The 27,432-nt window shown below is 42.0% G+C and overlaps 1 protein-coding gene and 1 long non-coding RNA gene across 3 annotated transcripts in view; both read left to right on the top strand.

Annotated features, from left to right (window-relative positions):
• Window positions 1-17,410, top strand: part of zgc:162952 (PKc_LIMK_like_unk domain-containing protein) — a 33,770-nt gene extending 16,360 nt beyond the window's left edge. For both annotated transcript variants that reach the window (XM_061037360.1, XM_061037361.1), the window contains 8 exons: window positions 4,232-4,425; window positions 4,927-5,048; window positions 6,396-6,444; window positions 6,832-6,981; window positions 11,921-12,094; window positions 13,003-13,086; window positions 14,558-14,644; window positions 15,451-17,410. In XM_061037360.1, coding sequence (XP_060893343.1) covers window positions 4,232-4,425; window positions 4,927-5,048; window positions 6,396-6,444; window positions 6,832-6,981; window positions 11,921-12,094; window positions 13,003-13,086; window positions 14,558-14,644; window positions 15,451-15,555 — 965 coding nt within the window. In that variant the 3' untranslated portion in view covers window positions 15,556-17,410. The remainder of the gene's footprint in view (window positions 1-4,231; window positions 4,426-4,926; window positions 5,049-6,395; window positions 6,445-6,831; window positions 6,982-11,920; window positions 12,095-13,002; window positions 13,087-14,557; window positions 14,645-15,450) is intronic.
• LOC132973773 (uncharacterized) overlaps window positions 1-27,432 on the top strand; it is a 390,261-nt gene that overhangs the window by 144,421 nt on the left and 218,408 nt on the right. The gene's annotated exons all lie outside the window — the stretch shown is intronic.

Genomic DNA, 27,432 nt, shown 5'->3' with positions numbered 1-27,432 from the left:
AGAGACAAACACTGCTACTGAGTAACTACATGTACTAGTTACTTGTGGACGTGATTTAAGCGTTACTTTTCTTTGCTTCTATACTCGTATTAATATTCACATTATTTAGTGTTGCTGTGCCAGTGGGAGAGGAAACATCTCGCACATTATAAATCAGATTGTAGCCATTTTCAATAAGTAGTTATTTTACTTATTAGTTCTCAGAAGACGACAGACTCCACTGTTGATATGAAGCACGTTTTCAACAACATATCTGTCTATCAAACCGCCAACCTTGTGATTCCACCGGCTCTACTACTGAGCCAGTGTAAAGAAACATTGTGATTTGTACTGTACTGTAATTGTTTTGACCTTGTTGGAAAAGTGATTACAGTGAGTGTTACAAATTAGGAAGTTTGACATTTTGCTGCTTCTAAGTGGGGTGAACAAAAAGCTTCCCGTTTATGAAAGAGAAAGGCAGAGAGATGTGGGATGAAAACTAGAAAATAGACCGTAGAGAGACGGAGAAAGTGGCAGCTACATGACAGCGACTGCTCTGTAAGCGTTTCTCGCTGACGGCGTTAGAGCTGAAAGTGGAGTGATTGTTTAGTCCGGAGCCGAATGAACAAAAGCAGCATGAATAGATGGGGTTGATTCCCCGGCTTGATTGACAAAACCCTGCCAATTGTGTCAGCGTGTCAGTGTGTGCTGTCCACGGGCGTCATTGGAGGGGCAAAAGAGACTGTTGTCATGGAAAAAACAAACTCTGATCTTTAGTGTTGGCACACCAGTCCTCTGGGGCTGAAATGAGGTCAGAACTTCCCCTTTTATGAGATTTAATTAAACAGAGCAACCAAGGAAATTAAAGTGAGCAAGTCATTTATGTATGTAAGTAAGTAAGGTGAAGTAGAAAACAAGCTACTGTAGTCATGTTTCCTGAGGTCTTGGTGTGTTCGCTGCACGAGTCCTTCACAAGCCAAAGCAAACCAGCTATGCTGCATAGAAACATCAGAGAAGGGTAGATGCATAACGGTGACATCCACATACTGCTGCTCTCCTCAATACTTACTCAAACACCCAACATCCTCTGTAAGGAAGGCATGCACACTCTTGTGTTTTTAGGAGTAGCTGTGACATTTTTGTGTTTGGAATCTCCTCACCTGGTTTACTCTTTCATGTTTTTTACTCTTGCAATTTTTTATAGTTTTTTTCTGCAGGCGCTTAACGACGGTCTGTGATTCTGTTTGTGAACTCTGCAAACATGAGCTGACAGCCAGATAGCTTCCCATTTTGTGTGATTTTAGAAAAACGAGGAGACACAGTTTACGTTGTGTCAGCTGAGGGAGTTTAACATATTGACATACATGAATGGAGGGAAAATACACAATGAGGATTCGTCAACTTGGTTTGTGGCTTGATAGGTAAACCAGAAGAAGGTCAAGTAGTAACTAACTTAGAGGGTGCATATCACCACCTTCCATGTTGGGGTTGGTCATCCATCAATAAGTCGTTTCTCCCCTGATGTTTGTCCAATTAAATCACCCAATACAGCTATACTATAGCTCAACTTAACTGTTGATGTTATCGTACTATTATCGTATCGAGTGTTACTTTAGGGAGCAAGTGTGGGGTTTGTATTCGTTTGGCTTTTAAAGGTCACATATTATTTAAAATACACTTAACCATGTTTTTTCACAACACTAATATTTGTCTCTTGTCTGTCTAGAAACCCCCCAATTCTGAGAAAAGTCCATCCTCTCTGTCTTTTCCCTGCTCCACTTGTGTACTCAAACAGGCCGTTTGGAGATTTTCCCTTCATGATATCACAAAGGGCAGTAACCCCTCCCCCAGGTGGGTGACACTCCCACAGATAGGTGTTTGTTCTGCCCTCTGAGTCTGCCTTCTCCCCGTAAACAATAGGGCATACAGCGAGAAAGCCCAAGCCACTCAAGCCCTTCCAGAGAGGGGGCGTGGTCAGACACAGCTCATTTACATATTTAAAGGTACAGACACAGAAACGGCCTGTTCTGAGCAGGGCTGAAATAGAGGGGTTTATAGACATGATCAAATACAGGATCAGAGTGGATTTAGAACAAGAAACTTCACAGACATGTTTTTGTGGAGCTCTGAGACTTTTTAAAACTGGTTGAAAAGGAGGAGAATATGTGACCTTTAAAATACAGTGCAATAAACTATCTTCATAAGTGCACCGTTAAAGGCCTGGAGCCGTAGATGTAGTCTTCTCTATAACTATATTGTGTGAACTGCTGCTGTATTTCAACATGTGTTCTCTATCTATAATGTCATGGACATTTTCATTTCATTTCATTTCAAACCTTTATTTAAGTCCAAAAATCACTGAGGTTTCCCTCATTTACAATGATGTCGAGATACAGATCAAAAGAACAAACAAAAAGGGCACAAATAAAACAATAAAGACAGGTCAGGATAATTCTCATTACAAACAATTACACACTGTGGTAAAGTGGTTTGAGATCATTTCATTAATCTGCCCAAGAGAAACAAGAGTGTCAATCTTGAGACAGTGTTGTAAATTGTTCCACAAGAAGCTAAAAGCGAATTTTCCAAGTTCAGAGTAAACCCGCGGGACTTGGAGCATAATGCTGCAAATGTTTGGAAAAACCAGATAAGCTTAAGCTCCGATAGCTGATACATTCATCTCAGCCGTCTCTTTCTCTCTATGATTTACAATCTGTGTTTTGTCAGACGTCCTCGTCAGAAATGAGATGAAACCTTCTCTTGTGAACAAAAAGCTCTCTTGACCTCTCCGGAAGGTGAATCTGTGTTGATGACCAGCCCTGATATCTCGCCTCTATTTTCAACCTCACATTATTCACTGTCTTTGTTTCTCTCCATAAAGTGGAGCCACTCTCCTCTTTCCATGCAGCTCACAAGTAGGAGAGTAAAATTAGACCTTTTGTGAGCCTCTCTTTCATCCAGGGTCGCTTTCGTTCTGTTTAATACGTTGCTCTTTTGTCTTTTGTGTTGGTGTGATCAGTTAAGCAGCTGATTTTATACCCTGGTCTATATGTGGATACAGAGAATATACAAGTATCCACATGTGCAACAAGCCTTCCTCTTTTTCTAAATAGCCTCTGATCTTTAACTCTGTGTGAACAAAACTCAGCCTCACTGTTACATGATGTTATGGACCAGTAGGCCCTTCCATCTTGTTACATTTCAAACATTTTTTCCTTCAGTTATTGCACCTCTTCATTAGAGCCCGACCGATAATATCGGCCGATATTACGGTATCAAGTGACAATTGGTATCAGCTTATTTTATCGCAGACATGTGATGTTATTAGATTTATTCACCAGTTAAATATCATTTCATCTGAGTTTCATTGTATTAGCTAGCAGTTCCCTTTCACCAGCAGAGGGCGCTATATGGATTACAACAAGCATTATAACTCTCCACAGAGTGTCATGCGGTGATGCACGTGCAGTTACTTTCTTTTTTTCTTTACTTGGCTTTGTTATATTGTAAATCTTTTCTGCATGTGTTTGATGACTGCATTTGAGGGATCAACGTCATAAATGTGTTTATCTATATCCATCTATCTCTAAAGTTTCAACATAGCTAGAAGACAGATATCGGTGATTTATCGGAATCAGATTTTTTTCTCTTCCTAACATCAGTATCGGCTCCCAACATCCTGTATCGGGCCCTACTCCTCATCTGATTTTTGCTATATTTTATTTCATGAAAAAAAACACCCAAAATTGAGTTTTTACTGAACGTAGTTTGGCTGAAACTTACAGATTAAAAAAAGGACAAAACAATCACCGGGTAAGCCAGTTAGCCTCCCCCTCCAAGTCATTCTACATCGTAAAAAAGTAAAAGGTACAAAAACACATTAAATTTATTAACTGCGCAGGTCACAGTGATGCGTAATCACATCCCGTTAGTATAGCTGACATCAGTAGACTAGTTTAGTGAGATAAAGAAAAGGACAGCAGATCCTACAGAGGGTTAAGTGAACTGTACATTTTTAAAGCCAATCCCTTCACATAACAAAGTATAACCTTTTGTACTACAATAATAATAAATCAACTTCTAAACAAATAGCATGGATCTGTCTTCTGTATTTGTTTTCTTAAGGTCAAAGGCAGTGTCTGATGACAATGGACTCTACTGGTATATACTCATGTAAATGCCTTTTTTTAGTGTGAATTTGGGCTTTTTTAATTCGCCATAACGATGACTTAAATTGTCTTTACTCTCCCAGCGGACATCTCCAGGATGTGTGATGTGGACGTGTCCTCGGAGCCCAGCAGTCCCACCCTGTTGGGTGAGTCCTCAGACAAGTACTACCATGTGGACCGCTGGCAGAAGCTCCGCACAGCCGTCCGCAAGCTGGAGTTCTGGGAGAACTTTACAGCTGAGCTCATCGGGAGTGGCTTCTTCTCCAAAGTCTACAAGGTAATCCTTCTGCCCCCCCCCCCCCCTCCTCTTTGCCTTGTTGCCTGCCTACGTGTGAGCCGCCATAAAAGCTTGCTTTGTTTCAGTACTAATTGGGACATTCTCACCATTCCACGATTGGCCCACCAGCTTTTGAGACCATGGGGGCGCGACGTTCATCCCCAGCTGAGATCTTATATAACTCCTAATGTGACTGCGGTGCTATGGAGAGCGACAGGAGGAGCTGATTTACATACATTTAGGCTTTGTCCTGGATTAAATGAACTAGAAAGAGGCCACAGGACAGATGAGTGATTGAGGAAGTCAGAGTTTGTTGGTCCAGTTAGAGTGAGATTTGTGTCCTGATTTTGGATTCATGTTCAAATTGACGACATATGAAAACACAACTGCGATTAAACTCTTTGAAACCTTAAAAAATGTACAAAGTGCAGAGCTGCTAGAACTGCTTCTCCCATCTCTTGTTCCACTGACTTGCTTCTAATGGACACCGATGCCCTTCAGGTGATGCACAGCACCAACCGGAAGGTGATGGTGGTGAAGATCTACAAAAACGACGTGGACCAAGACAGCATTGTACGAGAGATCAGCCTGCTGCAGAAACTCTCCCACCCAAATATCGTCAGGTAACAGAACCTACATGTCCCAGGTCATGCCAAAAGATGTTTGGTTCATCTAACAGGTTCAGTTTCACTACAGCAAAAGAGTCTGACACGTCTGTGAAGTTTGTGCATTCTGGGAGTTGGTGTCTTTCATCCACATGAGCCAAAAAGACACTTTCTGCCTTTTCTCGGTCAAGAAGGCACCAACTTCAAAATGTATTTCTTAACTACATATATGACCCAATGTCAATACAGATTCATGTTTCAACCGGTGAAGTATCCTTTAAATTGTGCATGTAAAATGCTGCCTGCTGGAGGTTGCAACATAACCGTCAGCCTCGGTGCTGTGACTGCAGTCAGCGTATCTCAAAATGAGACCTCTGTGCTATTTAACACCGGCCCTGCCACCTACAGCTGTTATGTAACATGTGATGCCAGGCAGACGTCATGTTTGGCCAAGCAACCTTTTTTTAGTTGTTTAGCAAGGTCACACAGCAGTGAGGTTATCAGAGGGCAGCTTTTCAAATCAGGATGGAGCTTATACTACAGCAGATTGATGGAAGCAGTATACATACTGATAGTGCCTGATACACAATGACATGCTCACACTGCGAAGGCTAAAACCAAATACAAAGTGTGTGTGTACTTTGTGTTTTTTAAAGACATTTTATCCAGTACTCAATGCAGCACTGTGGCTCAATTTGAGCTTTTAAAGCTAACCGTGATGAGGTGTAAACCTTTGAGATCAATGCAAATAAAAAGGATGAAAATATGCAGCAGACAAGGGAAAAGTCTTGACGCCCCTCGGTTTGCCAGGCAAAAGGCAAACCAACAGGTGTTGCAGTGATGGAAGCGGGCAAGAGCGCTAACCACTGCACCACCATGCAACTCTTACTAAGAGCTATGAATCTAAATTCTACAATTCATCTATCAGATGCTTTTATCCAAAGTGACGAACATCAGAGAGTAAGAATGTTACAATTCACTTAGCAGATGCTTTTATCCAAAGCGACGTACAGAGAACAAGAACAACACAAGCAAGGATCTAGAGAGGAGGAAACAACGTCAGGAAGTGCAAACAAACAGCTTTAGCACCGTTTTTATAAGTATTTAAAGTTAATATATAATATACAACTACTTGAGTGCATAGGTGTTCATGAAAGAGCTGGGTCTTTAGCTTTTTCTTAAAGGTGCACAGGAAAGAGTTAGGTAGTTTGCTCCACCACCGGGGGGGCGACAGAGGAGAAGAGTGCGGCTAAATAAATGCGTTCTTCACAATAACACATAATTGATATGATTGGTAAAATCACCTAATAATGACACACATCAGTAAGAAGAACCCATTTTAAAAGATGTTTTCTCTCATTCTAGATATCTGGGAATCTGTGTCAAAGAAGACAAACTCTACCCGATCCTCGAGGTGAGGCCAACGCTAGATTGCATTAAATGCTCTTCAATCATTTTTTCTTTCAGGTTGTGAGTCATCATGGCTGTACGCCTCACAGGCTGTATGTGTTAATTGTAAAAAAAAAAATAAATAAAAAAAAAACAGATGACAGTGATATGAGTTGATAGTGATAATGAGTTGGTGAGCATGTGCAGAAAAGGGTCTCTTTTTTTAAGATTGAAATTGAATTGAATTTTTTTTTTAATTGGAGGGATAGCCCCTTGAGATGCACCATCTCGTTTTCAAGGGGGTCACTTACACAAAAAGTGTGTTTGTCTGGTGCATAATTTGTGTATTATCTTAGCTTAATGCTATATTTGTTGATACAGTGTAAATCCTGGTAAATATTGTCTGTTTTAGTACGTAAACGGTGGCTGTCTGGAGGAGCTGCTGGCCAGGAAAGACGTCCCCCTGTGCTGGAGAGAAAAAGTGGACCTGGCCTGTGATATAAGCAGAGGGATGATCTACCTGCACTACAAGAACATTTACCACAGAGACCTGAACTCCAAGGTAAGGACCCTCACTCTCTGCCTTTCACTAATGTGCCAGACAAGTTTCCCTTCAGGGATCAGTCAAGATTCAGTCAAGATGTCATCAGCTGCTTTCACAGCAACCACCACTGAGCCATCACAGGGGATACACCATGCTACCAGTTCAATATGGGCGCACTCACACACAAAATTGCAGCAGATGAGAGAGCGGGGGAGAGAGAGAGAGAGTACAGGACCTCACTGAGCGCACAGTTTGAAACTGTGCCTGAGCCCTCGGCGGCTCCGTGCAATAAAACAAAACTACAGTTTAAAATCTCCCTCTCGATTCCTGCAGAGAGATAAGACACAGAAAAACCAAGAGAGCAGAATCATATCAGCTTCAGAGAGAGAAAGAGAGGGAGAAGGTCCACTGTCTGTCTTGTAAATGCAACGATCGAGGTGCCTTGCTCCTATCAAAACTGAAGCTTCTCATGGCTTTGTTTTAATAAGCGAGTGGAACTTTTCAAATCACGAGACGCAGTCCTTGTGTTTGTGTCTGCGCCTTTGTGGATAAGATGAGCAGATTAAAGTTGCAAAAACTAAATTAATTTAGAGGGAAAAAAAACAGATTTGATATAAATACAAACCTAATATTAAAATATACCCGAAGATAAGAGTTCAGAAATGCAGATCATCATTCAAATATCTTTAAGTTATGCGTGTGTGTGTGTGTGTGTGTGTGTGTGTGTGTGTGTGTGTGTGTGTGTGTGTGTGTGTGTGTGTGTGTGTGCGTGCGTGCGTGCGTGCGTGCGTGCGTGCGTGCGTGCGTGGTTGCCAGGCTTCACAGAAAAATCAGCCACTAATGCAAAGAAACAAGGCAACATGACACTCGCTCCATTGTTGTGTTAATAGATGGTTGCTCACTAGGTGCTGCCGTCTCACACATAAGTTGCTGAATCTTTCATGCACCCTGGATTTGTGTGTGAATGGGGCCCCTTTCTCTCTCTGCACCCAAACCCTCTCACCACGCACGTCACCCTGAGGCCACTCATTTGGCCTCTTTCATCCGTTCACTTTATTCCCACAGCAGCCAAAGTGGATTTACGTCACTCTCGGGCTTCAATGCTTAAGGTTGATCACTCACAAAGATTGGATGGGTGGGTTTTATTGATTTGGAGAAACTGTTAAAGCTTTACTTGACATGTTTTAGTAGTTAGTTAAATGTATTTATCCAAGATATCTTCTTTAGATGAAGAGTCATTTAACGAAACACAAGTCAACCAAACAAACAACCATATCGCACACAAACACCGCAAAGTTAAATAATATAAGATTAAAAAAAATCTTCAAAAAGAGGCTTTTAGAGCGCTGGTAGCATAGTTACCATGAACAGAAGCTGGAGTCTTCCAAGTGGGAGGCCCAGGTTCAAATCCAACCTGTGGCTCCTGTCCCACATGTCATTCCCCACTCTCTCTCTCCTCATTTCCGGCCCATTTCCACTGTCCATGCCTCTAAAATAAAGGCATAAAAAAGAGGCTTTTAACACTTTTAGGGCCGTGCAATCGGCACATAGAAGAAGTCTGTATTTATTATGATAAATTATTTTCTGTAAACAAGCAATGCTTTCTCACACAGCATGCATAAATGTTAAATATTGGATGTAAGCCGGGGAATATTGGCCAACCATGCTTTCACACATTTTTGATGCATTTCGATGAAGCTTAAATGAGCAGTATGTAACTCTGACACCCAGAGTTTAAAATGAGTACTGCAGTCCAGATTCAAACATTGAAGAGAGCTGTTTCCCCCCCACCCCCTCCTCTAGAGTCGTTGCTCACGCAGGTCACCATGTGGTGGACTCTGAAGCTTCAGTGTTTATCCAGCTCTGTATGGGTCTGTAAACCTTTCTGTGTTCTAACCTCTCTCCATTTTTCAAAAACATCTCCAATATTGATCCTAGTTTGATCACGTTTCTGCTCGTGGAGCTTATTAGAAACATGCAGAGGCTTTTTAGGTCGAGTACAATCACTTCTATCTGAACCACTTCTCTTGCTGCTTCCATCGCTGCAACACCTGTTGGTTTGACCTGATAACTGACCAAAACGGCCGTGTGGGGGTGCCTTTAAACCGCCTACCTTCTCTGGTCCAAACAAATCCAGAGCATTCAGGAGCAGAATCTAAAGTTAGAAGGAGGACATACTGGCTGCTGCATTGTTGTCAGAGAAGACAGCACTTCAACATAGCATGTTTCCTTAATGTCTGATCATATAGTAAGATCACTTTATCATTTATTCAGTAGATATCTTATAAATTGGTCCTTTAAGGAGTTGAGTTGAGGCTATAGACCAGACAAATATTATATATGCGTACATGACTGGTTTGTTTTTAACCAATGTTTGAGTTCTGTTTTTAAGTTTCAGTAGTTGTCACAGTCCCTGATATGTGCTGGTAATTTGTTCCAGGAATGTGTGCCTCTAACAGACACCACTTTCCCTCTAAATTCAGTTCTACTTCTCGGTACATGTTCTTCTCAGGTTTTCTGGTACAATCAATTACTTCTACTGCTCACCCAGTTAAGTGGCTGAAGCCTCTGATGACAACATTTACAGTCGTCCAAAAGGCAAATGGCATTCCAGAGCCCGCCTGAACAAACGCTGCCTTTGTGAATACGCTTCAGTAACCCTGCAAGTTGACTTGTTGCAGAGTTTAAGCTCCTGGAAAAGTTGAGGCCCCTTTTAATTAGTGCTTACAAGCTGCTTTTTTTTCTCCTTCTCAGTTCTCACTAATGTGCTCCATTTTTTTTTTTTGTTTCCCAAACTGTTGCTTTCCTTGGCAGAGAGGGCCAGGGCTAAATTTAGAGGTCTGGGACTGAAGCCCTGTCCCCGGAGAGCCTCTTAATGACAGGCTACACTGGATGGGAAAAGGCTTCTGGTGCAATGGCAGCCAGATGCTGATACATCACTTCCTCAAACACACACACACACACACACACACACACACACACACACACACACACACACACACACACACACACTACAAACTACATTTACATGCATGCAAAAACTCACATTTGTATTGTCTGGATTTTCTATCAGACACTTTTATTAGGTGCAGTCACCAACACACAAACAGAGTGTGCACACATTCATCAACATGGCACATATGAATTGCACACAAGAACCCTAAAACGCACTCGTGGCCGCCCACTGTTGTTATGTAACTGAAGCCCTCCCACAGTCGGCCTCTCATCACACCTCCAGCTCTGAGCCTGTAAAATCTATGAACCATGATGGATTTTCTTTTCCACACAGATCACAGACTATTATTAGAAAATCAGTTTACAGTTAGCCCGTCAGAAGCCACACAGGGTGCCACACCGAGTCTTTGTTGTGTACCAAGTCCCTTCAAAAGGGGGTCCCTGTGAATTATTTAGTGCAGTGGAAAGGTCCTGATAACAGATCCTATTGAGTCCACTGATAAGTCGAGTCTAAAGAGAGCCTGTCTGTCTGAGAGCTGGATGTCAAGCTTATTGATGAAAGAGTATTTTAAAATCAAGACTTTAAAAAATAAATACAAGTGGACATAGGAACTGTTGCTATAGCCTGTGTTTGCAGATATCAAACCCAACACCGCCCTCTGCTGGCAAAAGAAGAACACTGCAGTTGAATTACATGCGTTTGTCAGGCTAGAAGACAAAACTCTTTGTCAAAACAAAGCAGATAAACAGTAAACAGTGAAATTAAATACAAAAATAGAAACACAACACAATCATCTTTTTTTTGTTCTTTCAGTCACCAAGCAGACTGAGTTACGGAGCCCCTAAAGTCCTCAAAACTTATTTCAGGGGCTCCGTACAGAGCAGTACAGAAAGAGGGGGGACTTCTCACATGGGGGAGGCTGTGGCTCAGTGGTAGAGTCAGTCGTCTCTAAACTGGAAGGTCAGGGCTCGATCCCCAGCTCCTGCAGCAACATGTCCGATGTGTCCTTGAGCAAGACACTTAACCCCAAGTTGCTCCCGCTGCTTCGTCAGCAGCGTGTGAATGTGTATGAATAGATTACTTCTGATGGTCACTTCACACAGCAGCCTCTACCATCAGTGTGTGAATGTGTAGGTGTGACCTTTGCGCAGTCAGAAGACGAGAAAAGTGCTATACAAGTTCAAGTTCATTTACCATCTTGACTCTTGATCTTGATATTTATGTGTTTGTGTGTATGTATGGGTGTATGAAGGGCCTACTGTATGTATAATGTAAGCTCCACTTTATGTACCATTACAGTTAACTGCACAGATTTTACTGTACAAAACATGATTCTAGTTTGTTTTAGTAGTTGGTATTGCTCTTGAGGTCAATGCCCTAAATGTGCCTTCTGATTTAAGGTTGTTTTACAAAACAACAGATGGATGGATGGATGGATACATAGATAGATGGGTGGATGGATAGATAGGTAGATAGATAGATTCTACAATTCACTTAGCAGACGCTTTTATCCAAAGCGACGTACATCAGAGAAGATAGATAGATAGACTTTTCACAGTGTGTATCACTCGGCCAGGTGTTCTGAATACTGTAGGTTAACATTACAGCAGACAGAGTTTATTATGATTGGTCAGCTGATGCCTCTGAATCACAAAACACACTTTTATTGAACTCACTGCATTATATATCAAAGCATTGTACATAAAACCAGATCTGTGGTTTCCATGGACACAAACAAAGTCACGAGACTGCCGGAGAAAGTTTGGGTTGCTTGGCAACAGGTCAGTTTCAGTTTCAAGATGTGGAACTAATTAGTTGAAATGGTGGCGCAAAACACAACAATCTGTTTTCTTCCATATGGTGGTGGTAGAACTGCTCGAGGTGGAGATGTTGTACTGGATGTAAGCACTGCTGTGATCACCTTCAGCTAACGGCCTTAGACTGACAGGACTGACCCATGCTTGTGTACCCTGTTACTAACCTTGTTGGTGCTCTTTCCAGAACTGTCTGATCAGAGTGACGCCTCGGGGTCGGGAGGCCCTGGTGACTGATTTCGGCCTGGCCAGGGAGGTGGTAGAGCTGCCGGTCAAAGACCCTGCCAGGAAGCTGTCACTGGTGGGCTCAGCCTTTTGGATGGCCCCCGAGATGCTCCGAGGAGAGCCGTACGACCGCAAGGTACCAAAGTCCTGCTGTTCTTTAGAGATTCTCTTTAAGTTAGGTTGTTACAATTAGGATTACTTTTAGGATGGTGTTGATACAGTAGGCTTTTACTGAGAGAGAGAGACTGTAGACTGACTCATGCAGAATCACACAGCTGTTTTCAGATGCAGCAATCACTTTAGCTTCCATAATCACTGCTCCTCCTGGTGGACAGATTAACTTTCCAAGTGACACTTTCATCGACTAAATCACCATGGGGGATCTCATTATAGTCAAGTCCCCCCATGGAAATTGTGGACATTTTTGGTGGCTTCATCTGTGTGAACAGTTTAAAACCACCGGTAAAATGAAACCTGTACATATCAGAGTAGACCTCCAGCTGCTCAGTAGGAGTTATGTTGCATGGTACAGCAGTGTCTGAAAGGAGGTTAGGTTAGGAGGTGCAGGTTTTAAATGAGTCAGTGTAAACTTGAAGGTGCCATTTTGCTGATATATTGCTGATGCTGATGAGTAAAGATAAGCATTAAAGTGTCCAATTAGAGGCTGTCTCTTTAAGAAAGGTGTGCAGCTGAAAAAGGAAAATGTTGTACACTCGTATGGCCAGGGGGACAAAAGAGTTAATAATAATAATTTATCCTTTATTAATCCCGCGAGGGGAAATCCAGTTTTACACTCTGTCTAATGAACATGCTACACACACATAGGCCGAAATACACACACATGCACAAACAGGATCCTATGGACATTAATGGAGAGGTCTCAGAGTGAGGGGGCTGACCACAGAGAGCGCTCCAGAGCAGTTTTGGGGTTCGGTGCCTTGCTCAAGGGCACCTCGGCAGTGCTCAGGAAGTGGACTGGCCGCTACTGCCGCCCTAATGTTTGTTATAAACATAAATGATGATGTCATATCTTTCTTGTTCCAGGTGGATGTTTTCTCCTTCGGCATTGTGCTCTGTGAAATCTTGGCCAGGATCCCAGCCGACCCGGAGATACTTCCCCGAACACAGGTAGAGCTCGGAGGAAACATATGATCTCAGCAGCCAAAGGGAGAACAATCATAAACATGCACACACACCCTTGTTGTTGATGTCGCACCACTGGTTGGAAAAGTTTTCATCAATCGTTTCAAACAGTAAAAATACAAAGCAGTTAGTTGTTACATTTGAAAAGCTGAGATCAGTCAGGTTGAGATAGGATTTCCAGCATGGCGACAGTTATCGATGGGCTTCGTCCCCCGCAGTAAAGAACTTAAAAATATAGACTTTTTGTAAGTAGTAAGTAAAGCTACTCAATCATCCCTTCTGGGCCTCCATAGATGTGTGGTGGTGACTGTTTCTGCAGAGACTCTTTCCTTCTTCCTTGATGTTTCTGGGAGGGGAGTGGGTGTGTTTCCCCCCCCCCAGCCAAAGACAGCATGGGAGTGAGTTTGAGAGTGGATAAAATTCAGCGACTGTAGACGCCATTTGAAATAGCGAGTATAACGCATTAAAAGAGAAAATATAGACGCAAAATGGCAAGCAGCTAAAGGTGGTTTCAAAACAACAATGAACTTTAGGGATGGCTTTCACCCACGGACGCAGAGTTGGCCAGCTTTCTGTTGGATAATTAGCTTATGCTAGCGTGCTAAATTATCGGCTTTTCCATTACAAACGAATGTGATATTCTCAGGTAGCTTGCAGTGTAGGTACAAGCAGTAAACGTACATGCAAAGTCCTGCAGTGAGTGTGCGCTTCAGCGGGCGATGAGTCCAGGAGGAGGGGCTCAGTTTGAATGTTATGTTTATAAGCTGGAACGAACATTTCTACTGACTCTACCTTTATGCACAGCAATCCTGTAAAAAAAAAGTTGGTAAATTAAACTTCACATAAAAGAATCAATCCAAAGTGTCACCAGATCTCTTGAAACCCAAATGATTTGATTAAAGATACAACACGATGGTGCGCCAGTAGCCAAGCGGTTAGTGCACGCCCCATGTGCAGAGGTGTACTCCTCAAAGCGGACGACCCGGGTTCAAATCTGACCTGTGGCTTCTTTCCCACATGTCATTCCCCAGTCTCTCTCTCCCCTCGATTTCCACCTCTTTCCACTGTTCTACCTCTGCAAATAAGCCCAAAAATAAACCTTTAAAAAAAAAAAAACGATACCATAAAATAGACTTTATTGTCCTAGCGGGACATTTGCTTTGGACTTCACCGTGTTCTTACACAGTTACAAAATAGTAAACTCATACATCAGTGAAACATGTCCATTGACATCATCATAAAACTAGATTTCAGGACATTGAAATGTTGACATATGAATATAGAATGATCTTCCCCATCCTCAGGGGAAGTGAATAACAGTGTATTTGATGTTTGTATGTTCTCTTATGATCGTATCCCAAGCTGTGAAAGAGACCCAAACGTCCATTGTTCCAGTACGAGGATGTGTTGAGAATTCTGTGTAGGGAAAATGTGAACAATGTTTCATTTCTTTCAGGACTATGGGCTGGATGTGGACGCTTTCAGGGAGCTGGTGACGGGTTGTCCTCAGAGTCTCCTGGAGCTGGCAGCGAGCTGCTGCATGGTAAGCAGAAAGACGAGTTTACATAGAAAGAAAACAGATCTAAAAAAAGTGACCGCATGCTCTCGTTTTGTTGAATGAAACGGATTTTCTAAATGTTTGAAAACATGAAAAAAAAACTGACTTGACCTGAAGTCATCTATCATCTATTTGAAGGTAGTTTAATGGATGTATTCGGATGCTTTTTAATTGGTTGCTACAACTGAAATGCAGTGTAGTGTCCTGGGAAACTTTTTTACAGTCTGATTTCTTTTGCAACCAGTGGAGGTGCCCCCTGCTGGCAATTCAATGCAATTCAATTTAAAAAACTTTATTGTTTACCAGGGGGCAATTCAAAGCCACAAAGAGCAGTAGTATAAAAACAAAAATAATGAACAGCAAAGGTAAGGCAAGGTAGACAAAAAAAGTCTAAAAATATCAAATAAAATACAAAATAGATAAAGTAAAGAAATATGTTTACAGTGATTAGACTAACACCTGGAGCCGTATTTAAGCAGAGCTATGTGCAGTGGATGGATACTGAGTGTGTAAAGTGATAATAACACAATGAAGAACAATACGTAATAAACAGGAAATAAGAAAGAATGCAGATTTAGTCACTTGCATTGGATTCTCTTTTTGAAACCCAGTTCAGTCTCACACCTCACGTTTGTATCGTTTAAACATTTCATAGTTTGTGTTTGGCGTCTAGGCTACGACCTCATCACTCCTCACAGTTTTCATTGACATGCTGAAATTTGAGGAGTGACGGGATGACATATTAAACCTTTCCTACGCTACAGAGTCACGTTCTTCTCCTCCACTCTTAGGTGGAGTCCTTCAGACGGCCCGCGTTCACAGAGCTGCTCGACGAAATGGGAGAAGTCGCAGAGAGTCTGGAGCTGGAGCCGACATCTGACGTGAATGACGGCTGAGTCGTCGGTCTGGGGGGGGTCTATCCTTTTTTCAGGACCAGAGTGGTTGGATGGTTTCTTACGGTCAGGACAGGAAGGTGGACCAAACATTAACAGGAAAAAAAAAAACCCACTGCATACACACGCACTGGCTGAACTCGTTCAGACACACTAGAAGTGTTTTTGGGTAGAGGAACCACTCCTGACTTCTTACAGGACATTGTGATGGATACAGCTGTGTACAGATCAACACTCGTAGTGGATACACAGTGTGATCCTGTTTCGGCTGAACGTTGACCTTTCATGAACGTCTTACTTGACTAAAAGGTCTTATCCTCTCTCTCTCTCTCTCTCTCTCTCTCTCTCTCTCTCTCTCTCTCTCTCTCTCTCTCTCTCTCTCTCTCTCTCTCTCTCTCTCCCTCCATTTCCTCGGCTCTCTGTGAGCTGTTTGTAACGACGCAGATGCTCGAGTCTGTCTATGTCTTTAACGCTTCTTCTGTCAGCTCACCTGCCCCCCTTTTGACTCATGCAGGCGTGGAAGTACCAACAGGAAGCTGCAGAATAATCTGCTTTGTACTGTAATTCAAGAAAACAGAACACAAAACAGCTGATTTCTTTCAAATGTGACGGGACAGAAAGAAGAGCAGCCAATGACACAAACACATAGAAAGGCCCCGGTCTCCACCTAGCGTTCGCAGCAGAAAGCGGCCGCTTAAAGAGAAAGCACGGCCCCCAGCGTCTTTACTATTTACACTTTTTTGTGTGGCCGCTCCGAGCGCTTCAAGTTTAAAATCTTTCAACTTTTCAAAAAGGCGCTGTTGACGTCACTGGCACTCTATACCAAATGTATGATATTCCCTGTAGCTTTGCCGCCTACAGATCGAGTCTTGTACCCGTATCCTCTTTGCTCCGTGTCTGATCGGGTAAAACAACGATCTAAAATATAAAACATTCAGTAAAAAGTAACAGAGCAGTGTCGGTCAAACACGGGACGCACAAGCAGCCAGCGCTTTTCTGCCCCCGGAAAAAAACTCTAGGTGAACGCGGTGCCTAATTCATGTTAAATCAGGAGCTGAGGACATTTAAAGCTTGACTGAAAGGTCAAACATGCCGAGGTCCAAAACAGTTTGCACATTTCAAATCCACACTTCAGATGTATTCAGCGTTGATCTCATCGTGAGCTCTTTGAAACAGAGAACATATCTGTTTTTCATTGAACAAAGACTTTGAGCCTTAAGCCTTCATTTGGCAGAATGACTTTTTTACATTTCTGACTAAACTTGTAAATTTTGATGAGAACTTATTCATGAATTGATTTAGTAATATACACTTTTTGATTTCCTCATCTCTTTTTAGCTTTGTCATATTTCACCCTTACTGCCCATAGTTGATTGATTTACTCTAAGGTGAAAATGTGCTTGTACATTTTGAAGCTTTCCTCTTTTGCTCACAGAAAGGGCGCGGGGCGGGATTGGGGGTCTCTGTCAGGGCTTTTTTTTTTCTTTGTTTCTGGTTTTTGTTGTAAATGATTTTTCAGGCAGCTATGATGTCAAATCAACTCCCACAAAAAGACACATTTAGTTTAAACGTTGTTTTATGACAGAAACACTGAAGTTGGTTCACAGACTTTACAGATACAGGTTTCGTTTTCCCTGCACATACCTTGGAGAATTCAACCATTGGAGAATATTAAACACAGACAACACACACGAAACAAAGCTTGTAAAGTGTATTTCATTGGTATGCAGGATGTTTCTTCTGTCTCTGAGTGACTGTATATACATTAATTATCTGAAGCTACTGTTTTTCACGTACCCTAATGAAACCTTTTTTCTTCTTTTCAAAAAATAAATTTGAAGTCTTATTGTCACATTAAGGTTCTTGTTCAATTTATTTTGTGACTCTTTTTTATTCAAATCAAAGTTTTATAAAAGCCAGCTCCTTCAGTAAATTCTCCCTTTAACCCCCCCTAACTCATGGCTGAGGAATCAAACACAATACAGGTTGAAGAATAAGTGAGCACATCGGTTAGCTCATTCATTCTCAAACTGTGGTACCAGTTCCACAGGTGGTATGCGTGGTATGCTTGTGGTAAAGAAAAGTGTGGCAGATTCGTCGAGCAGCACAGCAGAAACCGAAGTCAACTACAGTGAACTCAGCACAAGTGCAAGAGGCGACGTGCGCCTGCTAGCGGCACACGATGCTAAATAGTAAGAAAATATGACTGGAGTCACATCCGGTTTGGATTCTTTTGGAGTGGCACAAAGAATGGGCCCAGGCCACAGTGCGTGGTATGCAGCCAATAATAAATCAAATGCATATCAGGAATAAAATGGCCTCCTGTGTAAACTGTATAGTTAAATAACCATGCTCTACTGTATTTCAATGTTGGCCATAATGGTGGAACTTTGAGAGCCAAAAATGTTCTGTGGTGGTACTCATTGTCAAAAGTTTGAGAGCCACTGGGTTAGCTTATTGCTTTTCCCTTTTTCCCTTCCCTGAAGTGATTGTGTTGAATACAATTTCAAGTCAATCTGTATAATATAAGTTGATAATATACCATGTGGCAACCCCCGGGATCTAAAAATGAAGGCAATGTGGAAGTGCAAAAAACTGCAGTTCCTCCAGTGTCCACTTGAGGCTGGCTCCAAGCCACAGCAGTCACATACACACCCATATAAAAATGTACATGAATACAGTCTAGTACAAAAAACTATTTTGGTGTGAACAGCTCAAGTCTTTAAAGACACACACTGTACGGAGGTGATTTTTTTAATTTATAACTCATATATTTTGGTTTTGTGAAGGACAAGATTTATTCATTATAAGGGGCGTGGCTGATCAGACTTCAGTAACCAATGTGTGACGTCACTGAGACTTTGTCCATATACAGTATGCACAGTATATGGAATATACCAGTTAGCCCCACTGGCTTAAAAGGCATCCAAGTTACCTCTGGTTGTACCTTGCGAGTCATCCAGCCTTGTCCATTGGATCCCTCAACGTGAGCTTTTAATCGATTAACAAATTACATAAACATTCAGATTCAGAACTTACAAATATTAGGCCTAGTCTACACGTAGGCGGGTATTTTTGGGTACATCTGCCATTACACTAATCTCATGTAAACTCAAGTGACAGCATCGCACAATGACAGTAAACGGAGGAAAACCTGCGCACAGCGTGACGTTACAAGCCCAAAATGCAGTTTTTCCCGTCCACACATAAACACCTTAAATGGAGTTTTGGAAAATCTTCACCCTGGAAGGAGTTTTCCAAAAGTTGTGTTTTCACTGACCTAAAACAGCGTAAGGCCAAAATGTAAAGAATAACCTTTTTTTTTTTTTTAAATACCCACCTACATGTGGACTAGGCTTTAGACTCAATGCTGTTCACATATTTACCTACAATGTCTTCTTTAAACTTTTTAAGTTTCATTTTTTAATTGGATTTACCAAACATCCAAGCTGCTCCGTCTGCTTCCCTGAGCACTTCGACCTTTGAAGAATCCGCTCATCAAACGTGTTTGAAGCAAAGATAAATATGATAAAGAGTGTGCAAAGATAATAGAAGTATTTCTAATTAAAGCTCTAAAGCGCAGCAGCTCTTTGTGCCTCCAATAAACACCTAGTTGTTCAGATTTGCGTCTGCCTTTCAAGACCGTCCAGCCGCCCACATTTTGTCCACACACACACACAGCCAATTAGAAGCCTGCTTTGTGTGGTTTAAGAGCCTGTCTGACATAAAGGCTCCACCAAAACACATCAAAAGATCATAAAAGATTCAACGGCCTCCACATCCCACAGTATGAGAATATCAAGAATAGAGATGATGAGGATGAATAATGCAGATGCTAATCTTTTGTTTATGGATCTGTTTCATCTCAAAAGAAGGATGGAGACTCTTCTACTGCTCTTTAGCTGTTTCAATTCTCCACTCATTTAGTAAAGGGGAACTTTCACCAGTCCTTCAGAAGACATTTTGGCCAAGTTTCATTTCATTATGGTAAATGTAATGGTTAATCGTAAAATTACTTTTCTAGTCTTCTGACTTCTAGATTATCCTGTGGTGTGAGGTGTGTTAAGAGTGATTTTAACCTCCCCGATCTGCTCGGAAGAAGATCGAGGCGGCCCCAGAATTGAAATCCTAAATATGAAACGTGTTCAATATTTACGATCAAAAATCCTGTTTCATGGAGAGAACACCGAGGACGGCCGAGCACAGACTCTGTGGATTGTCACGTGTCACATGGAAGGATGCAAGCTGACTGAAGCAGGAAACACAACAAACTTAACCATGGCGATGACAGCAACGCGAAGCACCCAGCTAGCTCCATGCAGGAAAGCAACAGTGCTGATGAAAACTTAATTGGTAAGTTGTTTCATCATTATTTGAGATTACACTTAGATGCTGGTCTTTTGTTTGTGGGTGCATGTGTTGTAGACCGCTGTGTCTGCTTGGTTATCGTACTGTATGAACGGCAGGCCATTGCTTGCACACAGTTTACAACGTTTGTTGTCGTGCGTGGGTTGATAATGTGTGGTTTTATTGTATTGTCTATTTGGCTGTGTAGTTGGATGAGCGTCCAACTTCACTGAATGTCAAACTGTAGTTGCCTTCTATCTTTGGTTTCCCATCCGGCTAATTAAGTCTGCTTTACTTGTTTAATTGGTGGAATATGCGAACAGACATATCAGCACTTGTTCTGCTTAAATATCAGCAGGTCACTCACTGATAAGTCCCTGTCACTGTAATAGCACCCTTTGTAATCTGCAGCTGCATTTCTCTTCGTCCCGCCCCGTCTTGTATCTCCATACAGCCGATACTATACCATAAATGCTATACTATATTACTATATAGGCTACAACATATGCTATATAGCCTATAGACAGTTTAAGGGCCCACTATTGGTCCCCGCCCCCTCTGTAATGAGCCATAGGCTCCGCGCCTGGTGAGCTCCCTCATATTTCCTAAATCGTTGGAGATTTTTATAATCCAGGCATTATAGTCCCTCTCACTAGTGATGCATGGAGCGATACAAGGGAACGAAGCCGAGGAGAGAGGGAATAACAAATAAGACACCCTTGAGCACCAGCATGAAACCAAAACAACTTGCGCTGCATTTTTGTGTTAGCATGCTAATGTTAGCGATCTTTATTATGCCCGTATCTTCACACTGCATTTAAATTTACCTGAAATGAGCGTGATCTAGAAATACTTAGGTGACATTCAAATAAGCAGTGATTACAGTATGTTATTCTTCTTTTCTCTAGTCCCTCAATTAAACAACTTTTATACACGAGGGGATGAGCTGGCCGTCCTGGCGATGTAAACAAACTAAAGATAGGACTCAGAAAACTCGGAAAGCATCACAGACAGTGGGACTCGGGTGTTACACCCATTGTAGACAGTCATGACTGACAGAGTTATTTTCAGAGGATATACTTGATTTCTGCTACATTTGAGTGTGAAAAATATAAAGCCTTTAAATGGACATGAGGTAAGAAAAACCAGGTGTGACAAACTAGATAGGTGAAGCTGATGAGACCAATCGAACTGGAGGCAAAACACACAAGGACAGGAGGTAAAACTAGATATGAAACACTGGGGAAGGAAACAACAAAATAAAACAGGAAGCTATATCAGATCAATAAAAGTATAAAACTAAACCAGAAACGTATAACATACTTAGCTTGCCCACATTATATGAGTCTTATCCTGTCTTTTGTTTTTGCAGGTGAAAATGCCTGCATTATTTGTACTGCTTTCAAAGGTTGGACTACTAAAATTTTCCCCGCTGGAATATAACCCTAAACACATCTCACTATCCAGCAGCCGGTCAATTGAATCCATCCAAACACTGTTCTAAAGAATACACATTTGTTCTTTCTCACAAGACCTCTGAGGTCCCAACTATAACAAATGTTGAATTTGTCATGATTCACAAAATTATGAAGCAGTAAAAATGACTTTAAATAAATGTATGTTTTAGTTCTTATGCAACACAGAATATATATCACCAACAGAAACAAGCAGAGACTCCAATGTAAAACAAGTTCATCATCACGTTGTCTGTGCTGCTGCTGACGTTGCAGTCTATCCATCAGGTGGCAGTGTTTGCTCAAACTAAACTGTCTCTCACCTCCTGCATCTCTCGTTCTGCTGTCCTCGGAGTCTGTGGGGGAAACATGTCAGTGTGATTATGTTGTCAGCAGCACACTTTTAACACAAGTGTTAAAAACATACTGTGACAGAAAGAAACTGTGGTAACTGTTCGGTCAGTGCAATCCAACGAGAACACTTCAGTCAATAATGGTGCTATGCAGGAGCAAGGCTGCCCACAAGGCGAGGGAGGGGGGAACGCTTTCAAGGGGACTGGCTGCATGGGGGGGCCCTTAGAGGTGAGCAAAAACATACTCCATCCTTATTTTAATCAACAAATAAATTTCATTCTAAAGGAATAAAATACACAGTTTATTCTTCGTTGCGTCAGTAAAATAAAGTCTGTTTTAAAGTGTAATCTTCTTTTTTCCTGTGTTGTTAGTGTCATAGAACTGTTCAGCCAGTAATGTCAGACTGATTTAGCCAAACCAGCACTGGCAAAAAGAAAGAAAAGAGAATGGATGCCAGAGAAGAAAAGGAGGGAACGGGCTACGGCATTTGTCCCCAACAATAACCTTTTACTTTTTTCAGCTTTTTGTCAGCTCCACAAGCTGATTGGAGCCAGACGGAGGAGACCAATGTTAACCAGGAGGCTAGCGCTAACGCCACTTATCCAACTAACATGCAATGATAATTTAAGATCTAAGGAGGGCCCATTCTCTGGGACTTACAGGGGCCCGAACTATTCCTGTGGGCAGGCCCGCCCAGGAGTAAGGTCCTGTTGTCGCCAAGCGGCAACCTCCAGAGTTGAAAAATGAAGCCAATGTGGAAGTGCAAAACTCTGCAGTTCATCGAGGGTCCGCTTGAGGCTGACTGCAGGAACACCAGAAGTCACAAACTATTTTTACAGCAGGAATTATGTTTCTTCTTTTCTGTGTTACTGTTAAGTCCATAGGAGAAAAATTAGTCTTGATGTTGTGAACATGATGTAAAATGTAATCATGTGAAGTCAGTGTTGAAGTCAAGATATTTCTCCAAAAGTACAGGTATTTATGATTCAATCTTTGGGGTCAACCAGTCACTTCTCAACTCAGAGTCAAGCAGGACAGCGTAGTGCTGGGCGATAAACCAATTTATTCATTTTTAATTCAAATTTATGGTTTTGGACAATTTAAAAAAATGAAAATCGATTTTCACTTTAACATGGACGGTAAACAACCTCAGCTGCTTCTCTGGGCTCCTGTAGTCCACAGTAACACCCCCTCCCCCGGAAAGTTGTCTCTCAAACTAGTGAGGGAAAACGTCAACATGGCTGCATGCGCTAATAACAGTGACACACACACACACACACACACACACACAGTAGTACTACTTCAATGATCCAGGCAATTTTACATTTACGCACATTCCCCAGCAGAAAGCTTGGGCTTAGCTGTCAACATTAGTTGCCGCCCCTGCCGGGTAGGCCTTCCTCAAAATCCCACCCAAAGCTCTGATTCAGACACTTCAAGAAGCAAACGTTCCCAGACTGTTTTACAGTATTTTTTTGGTTTGAGGTAATACAGACGGTATTCTTATTAGTTTGTTGACTTTGCACAGAGATCTTTGTAGTTCGGACGCAAACCAGCTGAGCTGATAAGACACGTTTCACTGATACAACGTGATGCATCTTAAATACATTCAGGCTGACTATGTGACTGCTGAAGAGACAATACGACAATTGCTGAAAATACTGGATCCCCACGGAGTGCAACTGAGGCGCGGGTGTTGTGCCGAGAAACGAAAGCACCTCGTAATTCAGAGTGAATTATCGTGTTAAGTTAGAAAAACCTTTTATCATGTGGATGCAACACGCGTCTGTACTCTTGAGCTCTATGAAACCTTTTAACATCTTTCTGCTCTTTTGTTTTATATTCAAAACTTTCTCAATATGTTTCAGGAGGCAGGGATTCAATACAAAAGTGAAAGAATTATAGTTGTCTTCAGTGACACCACAACCAACTTCCTGCTGATGAATAGATGTCTTTGTGAAAGTGTGTGTGTGTGTGGAGTCAGGGCTGTGCTCCAAAAGTCGATAAGGCAATATATAGCGTCATGTGCTCCTACAAATCTAAAATAGATGAATGCAGATGTTACAGAATCGATGTGGCTGCAAAGCTGTGATGACAGTTTGGAAAGACAGTTGGCCTATGGTGCAGTTCACAATAACAACATAGCCAAAGCTCTGGGATTCAAATATTTGAATGTATTTCTAGAATCTCTGAGGTCTTGTATAGAAGTGTTTTAAATCGTAGGATCCTTAATATGCCTCAAGAATAAAGAACAGCTGTTGTAGTGAATCCTGTGTAGGACATGGTGATTATCCAAAATCAATGTATATCACAATATGTATCGCATGGCCTCTGTATTATGGTACTCATCGTATCGTGGGGTTGTGGGAAATGTGTGTGTGTGTCTTCACTTTGATTGTAAGACACAAGCACAACCCAGATTTAGCCTCCATGACGTCTGTCCTGGTTATTACCGAATAGATACTCTGCTTTTTGTCCAAGCTGGGTGCTTGTGCTGGTAAGTATGAAAAAAGCAAATAGCTTTCTGTGTGTGTGTGTGTGTGTGTGTGTGTGTGTGTGTGTGTGTGTGTGTGTGTGTGTGTGTGTGTGTGTGTGTGTAGGTAAAGGTGCGTATCCACGGCCTCCTTGACACTCAGATTTGAGTGTGATGAGCCCACACCTGGCGGGATAATGAGTTCCTGGACTTTGTGAGAAAGACTTTAAATCTCTTCTGTGTCTCACTGAAGAATGATTCCACAGTATGAACAAAGATTATGAGAGCCTCTGTGTGTATGTTCTGTGTACATGTGATTTGTGTGTGTGTGTGTGTGTGTGTCTGTGTGTATGTGTACCATTCTGAGTGAGTACAGTTTGTTCTGTCTGCACCCGGCTGTGTGTGTGTGTCTATCTGTGCATGCCTGTGTGTGAGTACATGTCTGTGAAAGACTTAATTTATGTGCCTGAGTGCTCACTTCTCTGCACTAGCGGTTAATGTGTGTGCGTTTAAGTGTGTAAATGTGCGACATAAGTGCTTGGAATTGAATTTAGATGAGCATATAAAAGACAGTGTTATGTTTTTATGAGTCCTCTTGGTGTGGGACCGTACCAGCGCAGTAATCGCTGCATGCCAGACAGAACATCTTACAGTTTAATGTTGTGTGCAGAATGGAGATGATGAGGCGAGTGTGATGGGAGGAGCAGGTGGCTGAGTAAGGGGCTCCAGCCTACACCTCCAAAACCCACAGTGAACCACTCCTCAGAAGAAAGTATGCCTCCTGACAGGTAATCACAGAGACAGACAGCATCGATACATGCGCTTGAGAAACACAAAATACTGCGAGGTAACTAGACAGCTTGGGTGTGGGAAGGAACTGGGAAAGGCAAATGATGGAGAAGACACCAAGTGACAAGAAATTAGGTTAATTCAGGAAATCAGAGATAGTGCAAAGAGAGCACTATAGAGCACTGATTCTAAACTGTTTTAGCCTCAGGACCCACCAAACCGCAACCAATATTTTTCAACCAATCAATTTTATTCAATGAAAAATAATGCAGTTTGGACCTCAGATGGAACAAAACATGCGGTGGATCTAAGAAACGTAAGCCAACAAACATGTTGAAGAAAAAACGGCTTCATAGACTTCTAGAAAAGAAAAAAAAAAGTTCCAGGCGCACATTTGCGACCCACTGAAAACAGCACAGCGACCCACTTAAGGGTTCCACCCACCAGTTGAGAACCACTGGCCAAGAACACTTTGGCTTTCAGATTTCTGGGAAGTGATTACATTTCCCACTACCATTCCTCCCGCATGCTGACAAATGAGTTGACATTCAGTCAGAGGAACGAGGCCATTTTCACTGGATCTATGGGAGCGTTCAAGCTTCATACAAGCTGCCTGCCGTCAAACAGAATGAGCTCAACGAGAGCAGTGAGACTGACATAAAACAGTCTAGTTGTAGATATTGTAGGTTTTCCCTTGATTACGCTTCATTTTAAGGTTTTTTTAAGATCTCAAGATATTCTCCAATTCTTTTATCAGATGATTTTAACCAAAGTGACAGACATCAAAGAGTAAGTACAATACAAGCCAGGATCTAGAGAGGAGGATACACGCATGTGGACCAAGCGGCAATCTCCGCTGTTGAAAAATGAAGCCAATGTGGAAGTGAAAAATCCTGCAGTTCATCGAGTGTCCACTAGAGGCTGGCTCCAGGAACACTGGAAGTCACATACACACCACAGGCAAAAAAGCAGTTTTTACAGCATAAATAAACATGTTTACAGCCTGGTTCAAACAACGAAATAGGTCTGAATAGTTATTGTATTCATGGGCACACACTGTACACGGGGGTGATTTTTTTTTTAATAGTTAGGTGCATAGCTGACATGATTGACAGGTGGGGGCGATGTAACGGTTCGTCAAGAGTCTTAAAAATAACAGTGGTGTGAGGTGTTGAAGAATGCGCTGACATAAAGAACTGAATCAACAACTGTGCACGCTTCGGGTTAGGCTGAGAGAGAGCGAGAGAGAGAGAGTGGTTTCTAAATCCTGGTTGGAGCAATAGACCCAGGTGTTCGGGATGTAGCAGGATACAATGCCCATTTTTATTTCTGAGTTTGTTCTCTAGTGGTTCCTCGTGGTGTTTATTGTCTGATTTGAAAAACACTTTTTGTTTTCTGTGAATAAAGCACAAAAATAAGAAGGGGTAGGACCAGAAAAGTTTTAAACTTCTTTTGAACATGAACTATATTATTTGAGTTATTTATTGGAAACATGCTATGTTGAAGTGCTGGCTTCTCTGACAACAATGCAGCAGCCAGTATGTCCTCCTTCTAACTTTAGATTCTGGTCCTGAATGCTCTGGATTTGTTTGGACCAGAAGAGAGGCGGTTTTAAGGCGACCCCCACACGACCGTTTTGGACGCCCCTCGGTTTGCCAGGCAAATGGCTGCAGGGTGAGGAACAGGTACAGTATGTAGTGTGCCAAAGTAGTGTCTAAACAAAGTGGCTTGCTAGCGGAAAAGTAAAGCGCTGAGAGTTTTTTCCACATGGCGTACCTTTACCTCGTCATTGTTTTTTTAGCTTGTTTTTGTTCTTAAAAATTAACCAGCCGACATCTCCTGTGGCTAATAAAGGTACTAAATACCTCACACAACCGTACTTCAAACATAAAAAATAAAAAAATAAACTCTGTCATCTGTGACATGCTTTGAGTGTGGGCTATAAGGCACGCAAGGTTTAGAGAGCGAGCAGGGAGACAGGGAGGCGTGTGATTGGTTCATCAGATTGGTACCTCGTGGCAGACATTGGTCAAAGTTTTTACAGGCTTACAAACTGATACAGATGATGGATTTACTTTGTTCCTTTTTCAGAGAACATGAGTTATTAATTTCTGTTAGGACCTAGAGACAATTTCAACCAAAATCTTAAAAAGTCCATCTGGAGAAAATTACCAACCCTGCCTTTAAACATGATATTTATAACAAACAGAATACCTTCACAGAAACTCTGCCAATATGTGTCTGGTTCTTTCAACTTATCGACCAATGCCATGAGGTTTCTGAGTGATGAACATCCAACAATGTCAGTCCTCAGGCTTGGAAAAAGGAGGCCAGAGGGAAACATGGGGATTCTGCATGGCCTCTGATCTGTTCCCTGTGGATCCACGATGACTTGTCTGCATGATTCAGTGAGATGCAGATCTGTGAAGTAGGGCATGAAGGTGTGTCAAGGGATATGGGTTT

The sequence above is a fragment of the Labrus mixtus genome, chromosome 5 (genome assembly GCF_963584025.1).
Source record: "Labrus mixtus chromosome 5, fLabMix1.1, whole genome shotgun sequence".
Lineage (NCBI taxonomy): Eukaryota > Metazoa > Chordata > Actinopteri > Labriformes > Labridae > Labrus > Labrus mixtus.
Note: the sequence above shows the minus strand (reverse complement) of the source record. Positions and strands in the feature narration are given on the sequence as shown.